Here is an 18,396-nt window from a genome sequence, read left to right as displayed (position 1 = left end):
TGCCTGCTTCTCTGTGATGTGTACATCCCTGGGAGAGGGACACAGCCAGCCAAGGGCTTGGCTTGTGGGGCTTCCCCATTGTCTCTTGTGCCTCTAGAGTACCCACATGTCCTTGTATGTCCAAATCTCCATGCACGCCTGCTCCAGGGAGTGTGTGTGCACGTGCACGTGGTATGTTTGTGTGGTCTGTGGGTGTGTGGTTGGGGTGTGCCAGCTGCAGGTCCTGACCTCTTTGGCCCCATCCCATGTGGCCAGTGTACATTTCCACCTCTAGGCAGAACATGGGCACAGCTGGAGCCAGCCTTAGGCAAAGGGTGAGCCTGTCCACCTCCAGGGTCCTGTGACTGCAGGAGGGGATGCAAGGGGCTGCCCGTGGTCCAAGAGGAGCTGCTGGTGACTGGGTCCCCCAGGACTGCCTCTACCCCAGCAGCTGACCACTAAGTGGGGGCTGTCTCCACCCCCTACATCTGGACCATTCTTGGAATGCCCCCTCCCCATCTCCCTTTCAGCCCTTGCAGCTTCCTGACTTGCGGCACCCCCAGGATGTTCTCTGTCAGGGCAGACCTCACACTACAGGGCTGTCTCAGACCCCTGGCTCTGGGCAGCCCCACACTGGTGCCCCGGAGTCCTGGACACAAGGGGGAGTTCAGCTCTGACTCTCAGCCTTCAGGGGTCCCTGGGGAGGGGGCTGTAGCCCTTTCTGGAGAGCAGCATTGGCCTCTTGGGGTGGGTCCCCGACAGGTATGCCTAGTTCACCCAGCTGTGACAGTCACTCCAGTGCTAACTGCCTTCACGGAGGCCATAGAGGTGCCCTGGGCTCCAGGCCCAGGCTCTAGCTTGCTCACAAGGACCCTGCCCCCAGGGTCCTGACCTGCCAGGTGTGTGTGGGGTCCACCCAGCAACCCAACTCCCAGAGCAGGTTCCACAGGCATCTGGCCCTCACCCAGGTTCTTCCTCTCAGAAACATGGGACTTTATTTTTCTGATTAAAGAAAATAAAAAGTGCCGTGCCATTGTTTTTACAACATCAGCGTTTGTGATTGGACAAGCGTGTGTCACACGCAGAGTGATTCATTCTGACCAGCAGTTTTCTGCACATCTGCATTTGCTTCTCATTCGTTTTGTTCCGACTGAGCAGTGGGCTTGGGGAGGGGGCTGCATGGCCTGGACATAGCTCACCGTGCCATGTGGCATGGGCTCGGGGGTCTGCAGCTCACCATAATTCCCCTCTAAGCTGCCCTGGCGGCCTCCTCATGGGACCAGCTCCCCCTGTGCTGTCCTGCCCCTTGGAGCCCCTGCCCTCGAAGGGGTCCCTGTAGATGTTGCAAGGCCTTTCTGAGATCTTGTCATTGACCCCTTGTGTTCCACCGTCCCCTGCTCATGTTGCAGGTAGCAGGGGTTGAAGCCTTCCTTCCAGGTGGCAGTGTGAACATCTCTGCCTGCACCCTTGGTCTCCTGCTGGCCAGTGTCTGGATGTGTCCTGCAAATGGGCCAGTGTGGGTGTGCAGGTGCAGCGCTGCCTTGCTGGGCCTTTCTGCCCTGGGAGCATTTGCCCCAGACTTGGATGCTACTTGGCAACAAGACAGCTGACAGGGCACTGGCTGGCAGGGGGACAGAGGCCACCGCCCCATGGTAAGCCTGGGGGGTGAGGCCTGGCCCCAGCTGCTTCCTGCATGATCACTGGCTGAGGAAGGGGCTCGAGTTCCATCTGAACCCAGAGGGCCCTAAAAAATCCTACATGACCCACCCATGGCTACAACTGGCCTCAGGTTTGAAGTGCTGGGCCCTGTGGGGAGTGCATTTTGGGAGGTATCGACTTGCAGTGGGGGGGCCAGACTACACATGCCATGTTATGGGGGGTGCATATTGTGCCCACGTTGCTGTGCATCGAGATACAGTTTCTGCATGGCTAGATTTTTTACTTCTGAGGGCAGCTGGAAACCTGGATTTTTCTGTGTATTCAGCAATTTTGAAACATCAGTGACTAATTCTAGTTTTATGAGCCACCTTCCTGGCCAAAGGACATAACTGTGATCCTGCATGGCCTGATGGCAAAAGTTTGGGCCCTGGCAGCTGATCTGGATGTAAGGCCATGGGTATGGGGTATAGCCTGCCCCATTGTGGAATGATTAGGGCAGCCCTGTGTAAATAGTGGGGGCAGAGTGAGTGTGAGTCTGGGGTGTCGAGCATGAGAGAGGCCCCATGCTTCCCCTTGGATGGATATGGAGCCTGGGTGCAGTACTCTGCTGGGCCCTTCCCTCCTCTGAGCCCAGTAGTCTGCCCTGCCCACTCAGGGAGGGCCAGAGCCCATAGGCTAAGCCCCAGACAAAGGGGGTGGCAGTGGTGGTTGTGGTGTGCTGCCAGGGTGTCCAGGTTGATACCTGGAAAGTGGCCCTGAGGTGAGTCACCCAAGCAGTGCTCACTGAGGAGAACCCCCCTGGTCTACCTCATCTGGGGAGGAGTGGCCCTGAGGGGTGGGGCATGAGCTGTGTGACCCCTGAAGGCCAACGGGTCCCTGTCCTTGAAAGGGGTCTGTGCACCAAATCCAGTGTCTGCCTGGAACATGCAGACCAGCTGGCAGAATTCCCAGGAGGAGCTTGTCTGCCTTGGGCACACATCTGCTGTGCATGTGTGCCTCTCTGGGTGGGCTCCGACTTCAGGTGAACACCCGTCACTCCAGCAAGCCCTGCCCCTTGATGCTGGAAACCCTCCAGGGAGGATGAGCCCCTGGGCCACCCTAGCATGGCTCCACATGGATGGCCTGTGTGGGTGCTGAGGGCGTGTCCTGACCAGAGCACTGCCCACCCCTACCTTGCCCCATGGGGCACCTGTCCTGCAGATGCAGCACATGACCCAGTTGCTCAGTGTCAGAGGTGGGTGCACTGGCTGCACTGACATCAGGCTGGACAGAGAAGCCGGCTGGCCTTCCTCCCCTGGTCAGGGGCTGCAACAACCAAGGGACATCCCCAGCAGCTCACCAAAGCCAGGGCAGTTCCAAAGGAAACAGTGTCCTCAGCCAGCTGCCTGCCTTGCCAGGTGGACTTGGCTGGCCTGGGGGGCTGGACTGAGGAACACTGCCCAGACCTTGGAAGGGGTCCTGGGGTCTCGTTAAATGTCTGTTCTGACCCTGCAGGTGAGGCTTGGAGCTGTGCTGCTTGGTGGGCTGTGAGGGGCACACGCAGGTTTGGGGGTGTTCGGGAAGCCACATCAGAAATTGACAAGATGGAATTGACCATAATGATGTATTTTAACTTCTTATATTCAAAATAGCATCGTGTCAACATGCAATGAGTATAAAAGCTATCAATGAGAAATCTTATCTTTTTGTACTGGGTCCTGGGAAGGCAACATGTGCCCTCCACATACAGTGCTCTCAGTTCAAACTGGCTGCACTTCACATGCTCCAAAACCCATGGCTCAGGGCAGGAGGGGTGTGGAGGGCCCTGGCCTGAGGAGATGCTAGTGCTTCTCTCATGCTGGGCCAGCCCTGTGGTTTGAGTCCCCACCATTGAGCCTGGAGCCAACAGGTCAGCCAGCATCTCCCATGGGTTGCAGGCCTGGCTGCCAGGGCCAGAGTGTCACTGCTGAATGCACAGCCCCTCCCAAGCACGTGTCCAAATGCCCCCTCATCGTGGCATAAGCCTCACATCTGCCCAGCGACTGGGCCAGCAGTAGAGCCACGCTTTCCTGCTCATGCCCTCACCACCCAGCCCTTGACCTGCACCTTATCAATGTCCCTGTGAATGAGGTTTCATCAGAAAATAATCCAAAGCAGGTGAAAGTAACATCCTTAGAATGTGGGGGGGATGCAGCTAAAGCAGTGCAGAGTGAGGCCTGTCCAGACACCTATTAGGAAAGAAGGTGGCCTTGGGAAACCAGGACGAGAAGAGGGGGAACCTGGAGAAGGCAGGAGACAGTGCAGATGAGAGCAGAACCAATGAGGTAGGAGGCGGGCAGAGACAAGAGACCCTGAACTGGGCCAGCCCACCACCACACTTGGCCACCACCGACCTCACCCCACCATGAGGCAGCAAATTGTTACTCCTCTTGTTTTTCAGATGAGGATATGTAGCAGCTAAGTAACCAGAGACCAATGGTACATGGCTGAGCCAAGGTTCAAACCCTGGCAGCTTGGTCCTGAATCTGCCCTTTGCCCTTCCCTCGAAGACATCCTCAGTGGCAGCTGCTGGCCTCCTGAGCACCCGTCTCCCTGCCTTTCTGCAGGATGGGCCCATTTAAGGATGCGCTGCCCTGCTGAAAGCCTTCTGGAAGGTTCCCTCCATCCTCAGGGTAAAGTCCTCTCTCCTGGACATGCCCCATGAGGCTATTTGTGCCTGATCTGTCCCTCTTGCTGCCCCCTTCCCTGGCCTGCCTGCCTTCTGGCTAAGTAATCCTGGGGTTCACTCCTATCCAATCTACCCCTTCAGAGAACCCTCTCCTGTGCCTGTGCCCCTCATCTAGCACACCCTTCACCCCTCCTATGCACCCCTCAGGCCTTATAGCTCCAAGCCTGGCCTTGTAAATGCTGAGGGAGAGAGACAGGGAGGAAGGGAGGGGTTAGCAGGAAAGTGCTGGGTAGCTCTGTGTGCCAGTGTGGTCCTCACCACCAGGCCTTCTGCCATGTTAATATCATTTGCAACCTTGGGGGTTTTCTAATAACTCATGGGATGGGGGCCAGATGGGCTGGGTAGTGTCCTAGAATTGTTACATGTGGCCTCTGGCGGATGATTCCTGGGGAACTATCAGTGTGTCTTGGACAGATGCCTCCACCCTCAGTGCTGGCCTCTCATCTGAACAATGCGGAAGTGACATGTCCCTCGGGGCTGGTGCATTCTTGAGCCAATCTGAGTGAGGGCCCAAGGCTGAGCTGGTCCTGGCTGGCACAAGAGCATCCCGCTGCCACTAGCCGGCGCTATAGCATGAGGCAGGCGTGTGTTCCCAGCAGGGGCTGTGCTCTTCGAGGCACAGGCCTGTCAGGAGGGTGGGCAGTGGCCTTCTCAAACCCCAGCCCACTGGCCTCAGGCAAGTGACCTCACCCTTCTGGGCCTTGGTTCCCCATCTGTAAAACAGGGTGTCAATAATACCAGATCATGTCCTTGGTTGTCAAGATGGAAAGCTGAGCTAATAGCAGGCATGTGCCATGTGTGTGCTGCTCCAGTGATCATGTTCACTGCTTTATCTCCATTCCTCATGGAATGGCTTCTGCTGGGCCCACCGAGTCCCCTCACCAGCGGTGTCTGGGCTGGGGGCCACAGAGAGCAGCATGCTGGTCCTGGGGTGCTGGAGTGAGGCCCTCAAACCCTGAGCCCCCATCTCAGATGGGGCCTATGTGACCTGGGGAGCTTGCAAGGGGTGCCTTTGGGAGGGAGATCTGGGAGAAATGGTGGCGGAGTGGCAGGCCCCCATTAGCCCACCCACCACAGCCCTCCATGGGAGAGGCCTTGACTTTCGACATTCAGCATCCACTTCTTGGAGCTTTTTCTTCAGTCCCTGCTGTGCCCGGGATGCAGCAGCACATGAGGTAGATGACAGTCCCTGGCTTCATGAAGTTTAAATTCCAGGTGGAAAAACAGACAGGAGTTGAGTGGGAGGGTCTGAGGGGACAGCAGTCCCAGCTGGGTGGGAGGGGCTCCTTTTTTAAGACAGGGGACCATGAGGCCTCTCCCAGGAGGCAACCCTGGGGTTGAGGCCTAAGAGACAAGGGCCTCCCCTCACACCCCCGGGAAAGGGCATGTGCCTGGCATTGCGGGAGGGTGTAGGGGGGTGTGGACCCCTCTCCCGTGGGGCACCACGGGGTAGGGGGAGGTTCAGCTGTGCAGTGGTATGAAAGGACATGTTTTGAAGAACTCGTGCTGGGCGGCTGTGGGAGTGACTGGAGGCTTTGCAGCTGGAGGGAAGCACTGGTGGCTTAAATCAGGTCATCAGTCTTTTGGACAGGGGACAGTGACAAAACAGACTTGAGAGTTCAGCCAGAGTGGCCCAAGGGATAGGAGGAGAGCCCGGAGGACCTTGCTCAGCCCACACTGATAGAGTTCTGTGGACAGGCCATGGCTGCCAGCCACATCCCCCTAGGAGACCCCACTTGGGCACAGGCAGGGTTCACACACAGCTTGTTTCTCCCAGAGCCTCATGTGTTCTAGGGCAGTAGCAATGCCACTGCCACCAGCAGCCCTTGTGGAACCTGCAAGCATCTCTGCTCTCACCAACCCACTGCCTGGGCTACAGTGCAAGACTGTGGAGCAGCAGGAGGGCGTGGCTGGCCCAGAGGGCCTGACGCTGTAGGAACACTGTGTCACTCAGCCCTGCTGCCCTGTGCCTGGCCATCAGGTCAGGTGACAGTCTCGCCTACTGAGCACTCATGGTCTAGTGCAGGGAAACACAAGCCTGCTGGGGGCCCCACTCCCCTGAGAGCCCCAGGAGGTCCTCCCCAGCCTTGTTGACAAAAGTGCAGAGGGTTATCCCAAGCTTGTAACCCCAGCAGGGGTCAGCCAACCAGAAGAGAGGGACACCAGAGGCTGGTGACAGCTGGGTCCCTCGTTCTGGAGCCTTGAGCTCACACCCGCATGTCACCTACCAGGCACTGTGGCCATACTTCACCAGTAGGTGATGTGTCCTGAAAATGCCTTCTCAGTACTGGCCATTCCGAGAGGGGCTGCATGCAGAGCCTGGAGCTGAGAGACAGCCCAGCAGGTGGGGGGACTTCCTCTTGCACTCCTGCAGGTGCTGCCCACCAGCCCATCCTGGTATATGGACCTGCCTGAGTTGTGGGTCAGTTCCTGCCAGGCTCACCATGGAGCTGACAGAGGGCACAAACCTGGGCATAGCTTTGACACTTAACCGGGTGTGGAGGTGGTACACTACAGCACATTGAATCAAACAAGTGCTGTGTGAGGGGTTCCTGCTGCCCCGTGCTGCAGTCAGGAGGCCCCTGAGCCCTAGGGACCTGGGTGCCAGTTGCAGCTGGAAAGAGCAAATAGTCAGTGTTTCAGGGGGACAGCCAGGCCTGGGAACACCTGAGGGGGCTTCCTGGCAGCAGTGTGGGCTTACAGCCATGGGGTGATGAGTCCAGGGAGTGAGGGGAGGGCCCGAGAAAGTGGGGTCAGTGGAAATAGGGTTGCAGACGCATGCTGGTCATCTGGGAGGGAAATCTAGGGATTTCCCTAGTCATCTAGGGAAAGTCTGAGACCCAGACCCATGATGTTCTTAAGTTCCTGGGGGAATGGTTTGCAAAGGGGCAGGGGCCTCCCTGAGAGGAAACTGGGGTGCTATCAGGAGCAGGGAGTGAAGGTTGGAGCTACTTTATTGGCCTGTGGCCTTGGAACAGGGAGGTTGGGTGTGCACACCATGTGCACACAGGATGGGGCAGCTTTCTGCAGGGGCGTCGTGGATTTGGCTGTGGGGCACTGGACCCAATAACCCTCCCACCAGGACAGTGGCACTTGAGGTGCAGCCCAGCCTTGAGGTCTGAGAGCACCTCAGTCTAGGCCAGGCACTGGGGGAACCCAGAGCTCCCTGGGGTATATGCGTGTGCACCTGCACATGTGTGTCCCTGTCTGAGCTCTCTTGCACTCCCAAGAGCTCGTGGGATGGCACTCATCAGGGTGAAACTGTCCAATGGCACGTGAGCATGTGACTCCCCAGCTGCCATGTACAACTGTTCAGGTCGTGCATTGCACAGCCCCAGGGCACCATAGGTGGCATGTGCATTTGCCAAGTTTGTAGGCGCCCAGCAGTTGAGGCTGCTGAGGGAAGGTGTCTCTGCTCTGTCTGCACAGAAGGTGGAGCCTCAGCAGGTTGGCATGCATGCAGCACCTTAGGGCAGGTGTCAGTAGTGGATGGGCATTGGTCATCTGGATGTGGGCAGAGGAGGTCTGCTGCAGAGTGCATGTGGGGCCCTTGGGCAGAGGGGGTGGTCCAGGGCCTCCGTATACCTTCCTGCCTGTGTGTGCTGGTGAGTGCTAGTCTATGGCAGTCTTGGTGTGAGTCTGGAGTCCCAGGGGACTTGCTTGCTGCTGGGAGTGAGGGGTGCCCAGGGCTCCTTGGTCGTCCCAGGCATGGGTGGATTCCTGTCCCCCACAGGGGGCAGGTTCCTGGGGGCACCTCTGGGTTCTACCTTTTGGTCCCCTTTTCAGCAGCATCTCCTGGACTGGCCATGCACTGCCCCATCCTAGGAGTGGTGGCCAAGTGGAACCACATGTTGCCTGTCTGCAGCTGAATGCGCTTGGCAGCTGGCCCAGAAGGCAGATGCTTCCTCCAGAGAAGGGTTGGTGGGCCCTGTGGGGGAACAGTCTTGGAGAGGGGCATCTTGTGGAGGGGTCAGGGGAGGATGTTTTCCATGGGCAAGCTGCCATGGCCTCTCTCTTACTGCCAGAAATCAAGGCCCCAGGTCCTCCTGGGATGCCCAGTCTCAGGGCCATGCCCAAACGTGCTAGTCTAAGGGAAGTGTCCTTTCCCACCTTCTGAGGGCCATGATCTCACCCTGCCAGACTGAGGGCAGTGCCTTTTTTCCACACTTCTGCCAGTCTGGAGGTGGAGTCCTGGCCTGCCAGTTCAAGGGCACATCCTGGTGGTGTGCCACCTTGCAAGAGCTGATTGTTGCATGTTCAGGAATTTTGCAAGCTGGTTGTTAAACTATTGGTAGCTGAAAGCAGCCATGGTGTGAAACCGCAGGTGCCTGTTGGGCCTTCCCTCCTCCAGGGAGTACCTGCAGTACTATCCCTTGCTCTTTCCAATAGTTGAGACATGCCTCCCGCCTTTCAGAAGTGCCATCTTCTCCATGAGACCCTCTTTTCTGCTATTGTCCCTCCTAAGCACCTGTCACCATCTGCCAACCATATGCCAGCCTCCTCTTTGTAGGCCTCAGGAGGGCAAGGATTTGGGTCTTTTGTGTTCACTGCCCAGAACAGGGCTAGTTCACAGGCATTCAGTAAGCATTGGTGGGTGGGTGGATGGGTGGGTGGGCTGGCTGATGAATGGGTGGGTAGATAGATGGATGGGTTGAGTGGGTGGTGGGTGAGTGGGTGGTTGGATGGATGAATGAGTGGGTGGATAGATGGTGGATAGATGGCCCACAAGGCCCAGTGGTGGGCACTGGCACAGGGGATCCCCCTGCCCTCCCAGGGCAATCACATCATCCTCTGGCTTTGAATATGGACTTGAAGGCCCAGGTACTCTGGTCTTCTTTCCAGCTCTAGCTGAAAATGGAGACATGGTATCCCTGGTCCCAGGTGTAGCTGGCCACTGAGCAGCTAGGAAGCCCAGGCAGGCCACATTATGGTCAGACCCCAGCTTGATCTATTTGGAGTCTTGACCTGGGAGTAAAAGGAGGTGACCAGCCATCCCAGTGTCTCGAGGATTGGGGTGGTCTCCAGGACACAGGTCTCAGTTTATAGGATTTTCCAGGAATTTGAGCTTTCAGACCTAAAACCAGAGTAAGCTCCAGCCTGCCCCTCCTGAAGGGCACCACCAAAGAGTCAGGATAAGGTGTCCCATCTGGGGCCCAGCTCAGAGGATATAGCTTGTATGAGTGTGTGAAGTGGAAGGTAGTGTCCTCTCTCCACATTTCATCTGTGTGAGTTGTAGTTCAGCCCCTGCTTCCCTTAACTCCTTACTGGGGGTCTTTGCACAGTGAACAACCTGCACAACTACACATGGCAGCCCTGCCTGCACTGGGCCTTTCCGGTCCTGGCAGTGTCTCTGGGTCCAGTCTTCCTCTCCTCAGGCAGGGAATCTGACCTGAGCTACTATACCTGAGCAGTGAGTGTGGGGCTCATGGGGATAGATAATTAGTAATAATCAGTGTCATGGGTTTCAACTGGAGCCACACCAGAGCCCCCAGAGAGCCTGAAGGCATATGGTTCAAATCGCAAATTGAGCAAGACTGGGATGAGGGGAGTGGTGAAATGTGCACTTGCCTTCTTAACAAGCTTCTGCCTGGTACTGCTGATGCTAACCCAGGGACCCCATTTTGAGAGCCACTGAACTGGGGCTCCCTCCAGCAAGGCAGCAAGGCCTCAGGCTCCAATATATTCTCCACATTTGGAGAGACCTGTCTTGGGGCCCTGAGGTGGAAAGGCCTGTCTCCACAGGGCAGGTAGAGCCCAGCTGGTGACACCTTGTGGCTTCTCATTGCCAGCCCTGTGCTCAGCAGACAGAATCTTCATCTTATCCCATTGGCATGTGAGGGGGTGCTTAGCCAGCATCCCCATTTCACAGGTGAGGAAACTGAGGCTTGGGGCCAGTCAGAAGAGGCAGCACTGGCCCAGAGTCTGTGCATTTACCACTCACTCTGCTGAGCAGGATGGCATGGGTGGTGGGAGCCTCCTGCTGGGTGGACCAGGCTGTCCTGGGCCTGCTGTAGACAGGAAAGGTATGCTGAAGCCTGGGCTTCCCCGGGCCTCACCTGGGCCCCAGGCTGTGGAGTGACACTGCTTGTCATGTCATATACACTCTGCTGCCTACACAACCTGTGGCTTTAGGAGCTACACTCCCATCTCAGGTCCTGGGGTAGACTTGGGGAGCAGAGGCTTGGATGCGCTGCCTCAAGAGGGGCTACTGAGCCTGCCATGAGGGAGTGCCCCAGAGGCCTGGGAATATTCTGGAGCACAGCCAGTGCATCTTGCTGACCTCTCCTAACCTTTGGTCCCAGGCAGGGTCTCTAGGCTATGCTATCAGCAAAACAGCTAGGTGTGGGGGACTGAGGCACATTCTGAGCACAATGCCAGGCCACAAGGCCATGTAGAGCAGAGGCTGGCAGTGTCCCCCCATTGTCCCACAGGGGCATTAACAGTGTCTGGGGCAAAGGTCACCAGGGACTGGGCAGTGGGCTGGCCCTCAGTATGCTCTCAGTATGCTCTGAGCAGACAAACAGATAAAGCTGCCAGAATGTTCCAGAGCAGGGAGTCTGGAGAGACGGAAGTGGTGGAACAGCGGGCCCCAGTGATCCTGAGAGGGAGGCCAGGAGGTGACTGGAAGCCGGTGGGACCTGGAATCGAGGATGGGTGGTTCAGGGTGGGGGACTCCCTGGGTGTAGATGGACGGGTCAGTGTCTGGGGCTGGGACATCGTCTTTTCCCTGTATTTTGTAAGGTTTGATGTTATTTCCAAGTAAAATACAGGAGCAGGATTCTGGGCTGCAACTGCATTGCCACTTAACTGCATCTGGGCAGTGTCTAATCAGGGCAGCCAAGCCTTTGGTGCCAACGGCAACATGCAGGCAGCAGTGCTGGTTCTGCACACAGAGCTGAGGCCCAGAGAGGCTCAGCATGTCCCCTGTCACCCAGTGGAAAGTGGCCTGGCCTGGCCTGACTGCCTGCCGTGGGGCATGATATGCATTTAGGGGCTGGGCCGCCATCCTCTCTGGTGTCCTGGACTAGAACCGGCAGCCACAGGCCTGCTTTCCACGTGAGTGTCCACCCTCTGCCAGGTCAGGAGGCAGGCAGAGCTAAGGGCAGCTTCATGACACTATGTGTGGTCCATGCTACTCTGGGTTTTGAGTGGTCAGCTCTGCAAAGCCCTGCCCCTTCCCAGGCTTCAGCACCCCAGCCCAGGGCTCAGGCTGGGTGAGGAACCTGACCCCAATGTGGCCCCTCAGGCAGGGCAGCAAAGCAAGGTCAGGTCTCTGCTGATCCATCTCTCCCTGTCCTCAGATGAAGGTTGCAGTGTCCAGAGGGGGCGCCCACAACAGTGATGAGGACAGCTGCCCCGAAGCCACCAGCTCACGCAGGAGCAGTTCTCGGGACCAGCTCAGTGATGTGAGTACCCAGCCTGGCCGAGTACTCGGGGTGTCCTGCTCCTTGAGCTGCCAGCTGGGCCAACCCCAGCCTTCAACAGACACTGCCCTATTGGCTTAGGACCCATGAGTCTCCCAAGGGCTTTATTTGCAATTAGCATTTTGCCTTCATTGAAACATGCTTTTTTGTGAATTGGGACTTCCCCATTAGGAGGGACTTCAGGGCAGTGTCAGGAGGCCGAGCTGGGGTGCAGACCCTCTGTCCAGCTGGGGCAGGGGCAGGGGCAGGAGCAGGCAGGACGGTGTGGGAAAGTCAGCAGGAAGTATTCTGGGGGCAGGCAGGGCTGGGATGGCAGGTAACCCCTGCCCCCAGGTGGCTTGTGGGCTCAGGCAGACTGTGGGTATTGGGTGTCTGGATGCCCCATGGACATGAGAGTGCCCTTCTGAAGCACACACTGGCTTGAGTGGGCACTCTCTCAGGTGCCTGAGCTCAGTTTCTGGGGATAGGAGGGCCTCTGGCCCAGTGTGGGGACAACCCTGGAGACATGCAGGTCTCCACCTTGGGATCTGGGCACAATGGGTGAGTTGGGTGGCCCCCAGGGCTCCTGAGTGTCTCCTACCACCGGGGGTTTCAGGGCCCAGAACTAGGAGGAGGGTATGAGTTGGGTGCTTCAAGGGCTAGGATTGGGGGCAGGAAGACACCAGGGGAAGGGGTCAAAGGAGGGCCCCAGGAGGAAGGCAGGGCCAGGGGTGGGGCTGGGGAGGTGCTCCCAGGGGAAGGGGTGACTGGGAGAGGCCTTTGTCTTCCGACCCCATCTGCGTGGCAGTATAGCAGGGATGGGTTTTCTGCGAGACTCCATTGAATGAGTTGTCTCTTTATCATTTAAATAGGGGCCTGGGGGAGCGGCCAGTGGGTGGGGAGTCTGGGAGTTGGGCCTAATTGCTCGGCTCCGATCTTGTTGCCACAAGATGGGAAAATAGGCTGGTAATTGTCTGGGGCCGCGGGGGCTGCCCTGGCTGGAACTCTAATTGCCAGCGGGATGAATGAAGACAGATTCTGAACACAGCATGGGCGGCCTTGAGGGCCCATGCTTGAGGACAGCTATGGCACCCCACCCCTATCAGCGTGCCTGGGGGCTCACCAGGGTGGGCTCTGCCTGGCAGTGACCCCAGATGCTGGCCTGGGCCTGGCAGGCCCCAGCCGCGGCTGTGCAGGGGTGCTGTGTGCAGAGCGGGATCCAGTGGGCAGGCCCCCACTCACTCTGCAGTCACCCTCCCTCGCAGAAGAGTTTCCCTCTGAACCTTTGCTCTCACAGGCTTGCCATGACCCCCCACCCCAACTGCACCCTGCCCCAGCTCACACATCTGACATCTGAGGCCCAGAGGCGACAAACCAGCTCCTCTAGGAAGCCTTCCTGAGGTCCCCTGTGGACCCTGTGACCCTGGGAGGGCACCATGCAGGCCAGCCTCCCCTCTCCCTGCAACCCCCAAGTAGCTCAGCAAAGGCTGGGAATCGTCTGACAGGCCTATCATGGGGTCACAGCATCTGCCCCAGGAACTGGTGCTCTGCCTGCACCGGTCCGGGGCTGAGCTGAGGAGTCGTCATCTGGGGGGAGATGGTAGCCTCTGGACTGGGCCGTCACTAACTATCCTTCCCTCCCACCCCCACCCCGCAGAGCTCAACGCAGGCGGTTTCGGGCAGAGGATACTCCGTAAGTCCCCCGCGTGCCCATTCCTCTGGAACCCCACCTGTCCTGAACCTCAAGGTGGTCCTGGCCTCACAGCAGTGGGTTTTGGGGGTTGTACCGGGCTGGGGGTAGGGTCCAAGGGGGCTGAGACTCAGAGGGAAAACGTCACACCCAGGGTCCTGCCCTCAGGGGCAGGCTACTCTGCTGCCCTGGCCCCCCCTCAACACCCTGCTGCGTCCAGCCAGAGAGGCCTGTTGTTCAGGCATGAGGCCCCTGGCTCCTAGCACCTGCAAGGCAGCCTGACACTGCCACTGTGCAGAGCCCCTCCCTGTCCCCCAGTCCCAGGGGAGCAGCCCTGCCCCCTCCTCACAACTTTATTTCATTTCCCCTTAAGTATCAGGAGGAACATTAATGACACTGTAAAACCCAGAGCTCTATAAAAGCCATTTCTGCAGATTTACAGCCTTTTCGGCTCATTGGAGGGCGGGGGCCTGGGCTCCGCCTGCCTCATCCCTGGAGCCCCTGATTTACTGCAGTTCCAAGTTCCAGGGTCTGACGGCTGGTTCTCTAAATCACAGAGCTTTTTATAGGGTGTGTAATTAACCCATTAATTCCCCAGTGGCGGTGGCAGGGACAGCCCTGACTGGATCCCTGGCCCACCCCCGACTCCCAGCTGCCCTGACACCTCGGGTGCCCAGCCCAGGGAGCTCAGTATTCAAGCCATTGACCTCAGGGCTGTACACTTATGAGGAGTCTTCCCTGGTGACCTCTGCACTTCTCGGGTAGCTTTGGTGTTCTCATCCGTGGGCCTGGGCGGTCCCACCACACCAACCGTGTCAACTGGCATTGACTGTGTTGACCCCTGGCAGTGCTATAACCAGCTTCAGCTAGAACAGATCCAGCAAGCCTGCAGCTCAGGAGGGCCAAGATGGTGATGGAAGGGGCCCAGAACACCCACATGTGGGTGGGGCAAGGGGCTCTGCCAGCCCAGGGATGCCCCACTTGGAGCTTCCTGCCTCTGAGACTTCAAGGCAGCTGGGTACTCCCCACCCCAAGCCTCCTCGCCAGAGCCACTGGGCAGCCCTTGTACTCTCAAATTGCTGTGCATCACCCATGGGCTTCTCCCCAAAACTCTGCTTTGAATGTTTCCTGGAAAAGAACCCGTAATTACTGTGCTAGCTGCTTGCAGCTTAACTCCTCATGGCCTTTGCTCAGAGGGTGGCAGATGGCAGCAGGGAAGGCTCCCAGCCTGCTGTCTGGGCCGTGGGGGCTCAGGAACAAAAGACATCTGCAGAGAGCCCTGTGTGTGTCCTGGCCCCTGTCAGTTGGCATGGGGGTGCATGTGGAAGCCTGGCCTGCAGAAGCAAAGCCAGGTAGAGGTGCCTGGTGACCCCTGCCCAGCAGGAGGAGGGGTGGGCTGGTCCTGGGGACAGGCAGGTGGCTGCAGGCCTGGAGAAAGCTGTGGCTCAGCACCCACCTCTGCATCACCAGCCTGGGGCTGCCCTGCTGTCAGCACTGGGATCCCACTGTAGACCAGGAGCCCAGACACCAGCGCACACACTTAGGCTGGGGCCAAGGGTGTATGTGTTCTGTGTTTGCATGTGTGCATGTCCTAGAGGGTGGGTCTGTGTGGCTCCTGCACGCAAGTGCCCATGTGCAGCTGTATGTGGCTCTATAAGAGGTGAACATGTTGTGTGTACTCATGTGTTGGCTAAGATGTCTGTAATAAGTGTGTGCCTGTGAGGCCGTGTCTCCACATGGTTGTGGTGGGGCTCTGCACCCTGCACCTGCAAGTGTCATGTGTTTCTGGGCCCCCATGTGAATCCACCTTCAGATGCCTGTGTGTGTGTCTCTAGCAAATGTACATGCACGCGTAGGTGCATGCCATGCTTGTATCTGCATGTGAGCATCTAGAAGCCTGTCTGGACATGGCACAGGTGTCTGTGTGTGTGCCTCTGCATGTGCGACTTGTGGCTGCCTGCATGTCTGCAGTCGGGATGTCGGGCTGCCTCCCCTTCCCCAACAATGTATGGAGCCGGTGCTCAGGCACTTGTCATCTGACCTGGTTTGTAGGCCGTACCTAAGGGGCTTTAATTTGCTGAGATTTATCCCCAACATATCTCTAATTAGCTCCTCCTCAACAGCTTCTGTCCTGAAAGCTCAATGTGGCTACCCTGTCGCACTATAAAATTAGTTAGAAAGTAATTTTCGTAATTTGGCTATTTGCAACCAAGGACAGGATGATCCGTCTCCCGCTGAAGCAGAGGCTTGGGAGCTTGGGGGCTTCCTCTCTTAAAGAGAAATGAGGATCTGGAAACCCCAGACCAGCCCTGCCCTCCCCACCCCTGCACAGAATGTCCAAAGGATGCCGAGGTGGGGGTCAGAGAACCCACTTGTGAGCACCTGCCATGGGCAGCAGGCTACCTAACTCAATACACATGGCATCCCCACAGCCCCCTCCCATCCCAGGGCCATCCTTCTTGGCCCCTTGTCTGACATCTTCCCTCCACCACACCCCAAGGAAAGGTGACCCCCCTCAGCAGATATTCGTGAGAATCTGCTCCCTACTAGCCCCTGCCTACAGGGCTCAGTCCCACAGAGAAGAGGGTGGATACAGAAAATGAGGAGAGTCTAGTCAGAGGTAATGTGTACAAGGGAGAGAAGGCAGGCGGGACAGGTGCCAAGGCCCTGCGGTGGGTGGGGTCAGCATGTAGGAGGAACAGCAGGGGACCCCTGGGAGGTGAGGGCTGGGAAGGGGCAGGGTGCGGGGCTCCAGCAGCACTGGGCAGCCTGGGGTGTCTGGGAGTCAGGCATGGATCCCCAAGCATCATTAGCTAATTGGTCTGATTTCAAGAAGTTGATTTAAGTTGGTGGGGCTGCAGACAGCTGATTTCCCAGGGAGCCTGCTGACTCCCCAGAACCTCCCCACTGGCCCTGGTCTTAGGGACCTCCACACCATAGGCTCCTGGCTCAGGGCCATGGAGGGCAGCTACTCTGGCCTGTCATGTGCCACCAGTTGTTCCCTATACCTCAGAGCCTGGGTCACAGGGCAAGTTAAAACTGACACCTGGCCTGGCCCAGATAGAGTGGAAACGAGGCAGTGGCTGGTGCTGTGGAAGTCTGGGGGACAGGCAGAGCACTGGGGTGACTCCAAGGCCAGGGCTGGGGTTGTAGAAGGCTCCAAGCTCCTGGCTGGGGCCCTGGCACCCTGACGTGGGCCTCTCTGTATGGTCCCTGTGTGGGCGGGTGGTGGGAGCCCCACAGCATGGTAGGTTCAAAGGTCCCAGGGCAAGAGCCAGGAGGACACTGTAGTGTGGCGTGGCCAAGTCCTGGCATGGCTTCTCTGACCTCTGCTGCCACAGCCCAGCCTGGGTTTCAGGGGACGGGCCAAGGACCCCGCTCTCTGGAGAGGGCCATCAGCACTTGGTGAGCCAGATACAGGCAGCCAGTGTGACAGCCTTGGCACATGTGCCTCCACATAGAGCCCATTCAAGCCTCCTTTAGACTCAGGAGGCACAGCACACTTGTCTGGTGAAGACAGGCGTGCACACATATGTAACAGCCAGCATCATTCAGCAGACATTGTGGAGCACCTGCTATGCACAGTCGAGAACAAGGACAAGCCAAGTTCCACCCAAAACAGCAGCAGCTGCAGCTGCTGGGGCCTGTCCCAGTGACCTGGTGCGCATGATTCAGCACACATGCATGGTCCTTCTTGGCATCCATGAGGCCCATGTGTGCTTATATTGGCACCTGCGTGTACACCCAGGCAGCCCTGTGGCCTCAGGCCATCCCTCGCCCCTGGAAATGGTTGTGTGGTCCTGGCTCAGCACTTGGTTTTTCTGCCCTCAGTCATCCATTCTTGACAGGAGGGGCATGACCCTGCCTTCTGGGGACCCTAGGTCTGGGGCATACAGGGCTGCATCCAGGTAGGCCTGGTGCTCGGGAGGGCAGAGCTCAAGAGTACCTGGATGGTTGCATACAGTCCACTTGCCAGCTTTGCCCCTGCAGCCAGAAATACCCATGGGTTAAAAGTGAGGTGTAGCATGTGGGGGTGGATTTGGCCCTTAATGAAATGGCAGGTGGTAGGGGGGTGGGTAGACATGTGCCATGGAGCCCTGGCTGGCTGCACTGTTCAGCAGACCTGGTAGGGAGGTGCCCACAGTGCCCCTAAGCTGTTGTGAGACCTACCGTCCCCCCACATCCACCCCCAAGAGCAGCCTAGCACTCATGGCCCCCAGCAGCCCCTGAACGGTAGAGCACCTGCTCAGCACTGGCAGCCCACAGCGCAGGCTCTGTTTTTATGAGGCAGGTTTATGACATCCGTTACCATGTTCCTTGGGCCACTTTCCAGCAGCCATGCTTTGTACAAAAGCAGTAAAACCCTGTCCACCTCTCCAGGGAGTTGGGTTGATGCACTGTCCTCCCCGCCTCAGAGCATGGACAGTCCTGAGGCTGGCTGCTGGGGAGCAGCCCTGCAGAGGGATAACAGCACAGGGCAGCGCCACTACCTGAGGGCAGCCTGCCTCCTTCCAGAGGGCTTATGATCCACCCTCTGTCTACCTATCCGCTCCTCCTCCCTCCATCCCTCTGCCCCTCACAGGGCACAGGTGCTCCCGCGTTTGTCCAGTGGGTGTGAGTCCAGTGGTTGGTGCAGCCTTCTCAGGCTGGGTGCACTATTCCGAACATAGTCCTTGTCCATGCCAAGCTTATGTCCTCAGGGAAGTTTTTGGGGGCCCGCCTTGGGGTCCATGCTTGTGGGCAGAGGAGCAGGGGGTAGGCTGCAGTGCTTGGGACATCTAGACCAGCCTTCACTGCTGTCCCAGGTCAGCAGATGCGGCACTAACAGGGATGTGGCCTTGGGGGCTTTCTGAGCTACCCGGGGGACTGTGGGTAGCACTCTCAGCAGCTGGTCAGCAGGTTCCTCCTGAATAGGGTCTGAGTGGTCAATTGCTGTATATCCCCAGATAGAGCAGGGA

The 18,396-nt window shown here is 57.9% G+C and overlaps 1 protein-coding gene across 8 annotated transcripts in view; it reads left to right on the top strand.

The window, feature by feature from the left end:
• Positions 1-18,396, top strand: part of FBRSL1 (fibrosin like 1) — a 72,809-nt gene that overhangs the window by 18,940 nt on the left and 35,473 nt on the right. For all 8 annotated transcript variants that reach the window (XM_057492223.1, XM_057492221.1, XM_036921901.2 and 5 more), the window contains exons 3-4: positions 11,647-11,751; positions 13,406-13,441. In XM_057492223.1, coding sequence (XP_057348206.1) covers positions 11,647-11,751; positions 13,406-13,441 — 141 coding nt within the window. The remainder of the gene's footprint in view (positions 1-11,646; positions 11,752-13,405; positions 13,442-18,396) is intronic.

Source organism: Manis pentadactyla, chromosome 14 (assembly GCF_030020395.1).
Source record: "Manis pentadactyla isolate mManPen7 chromosome 14, mManPen7.hap1, whole genome shotgun sequence".
NCBI lineage: Eukaryota > Metazoa > Chordata > Mammalia > Pholidota > Manidae > Manis > Manis pentadactyla.
This window is presented reverse-complemented; position numbering and strand designations above follow the sequence as displayed.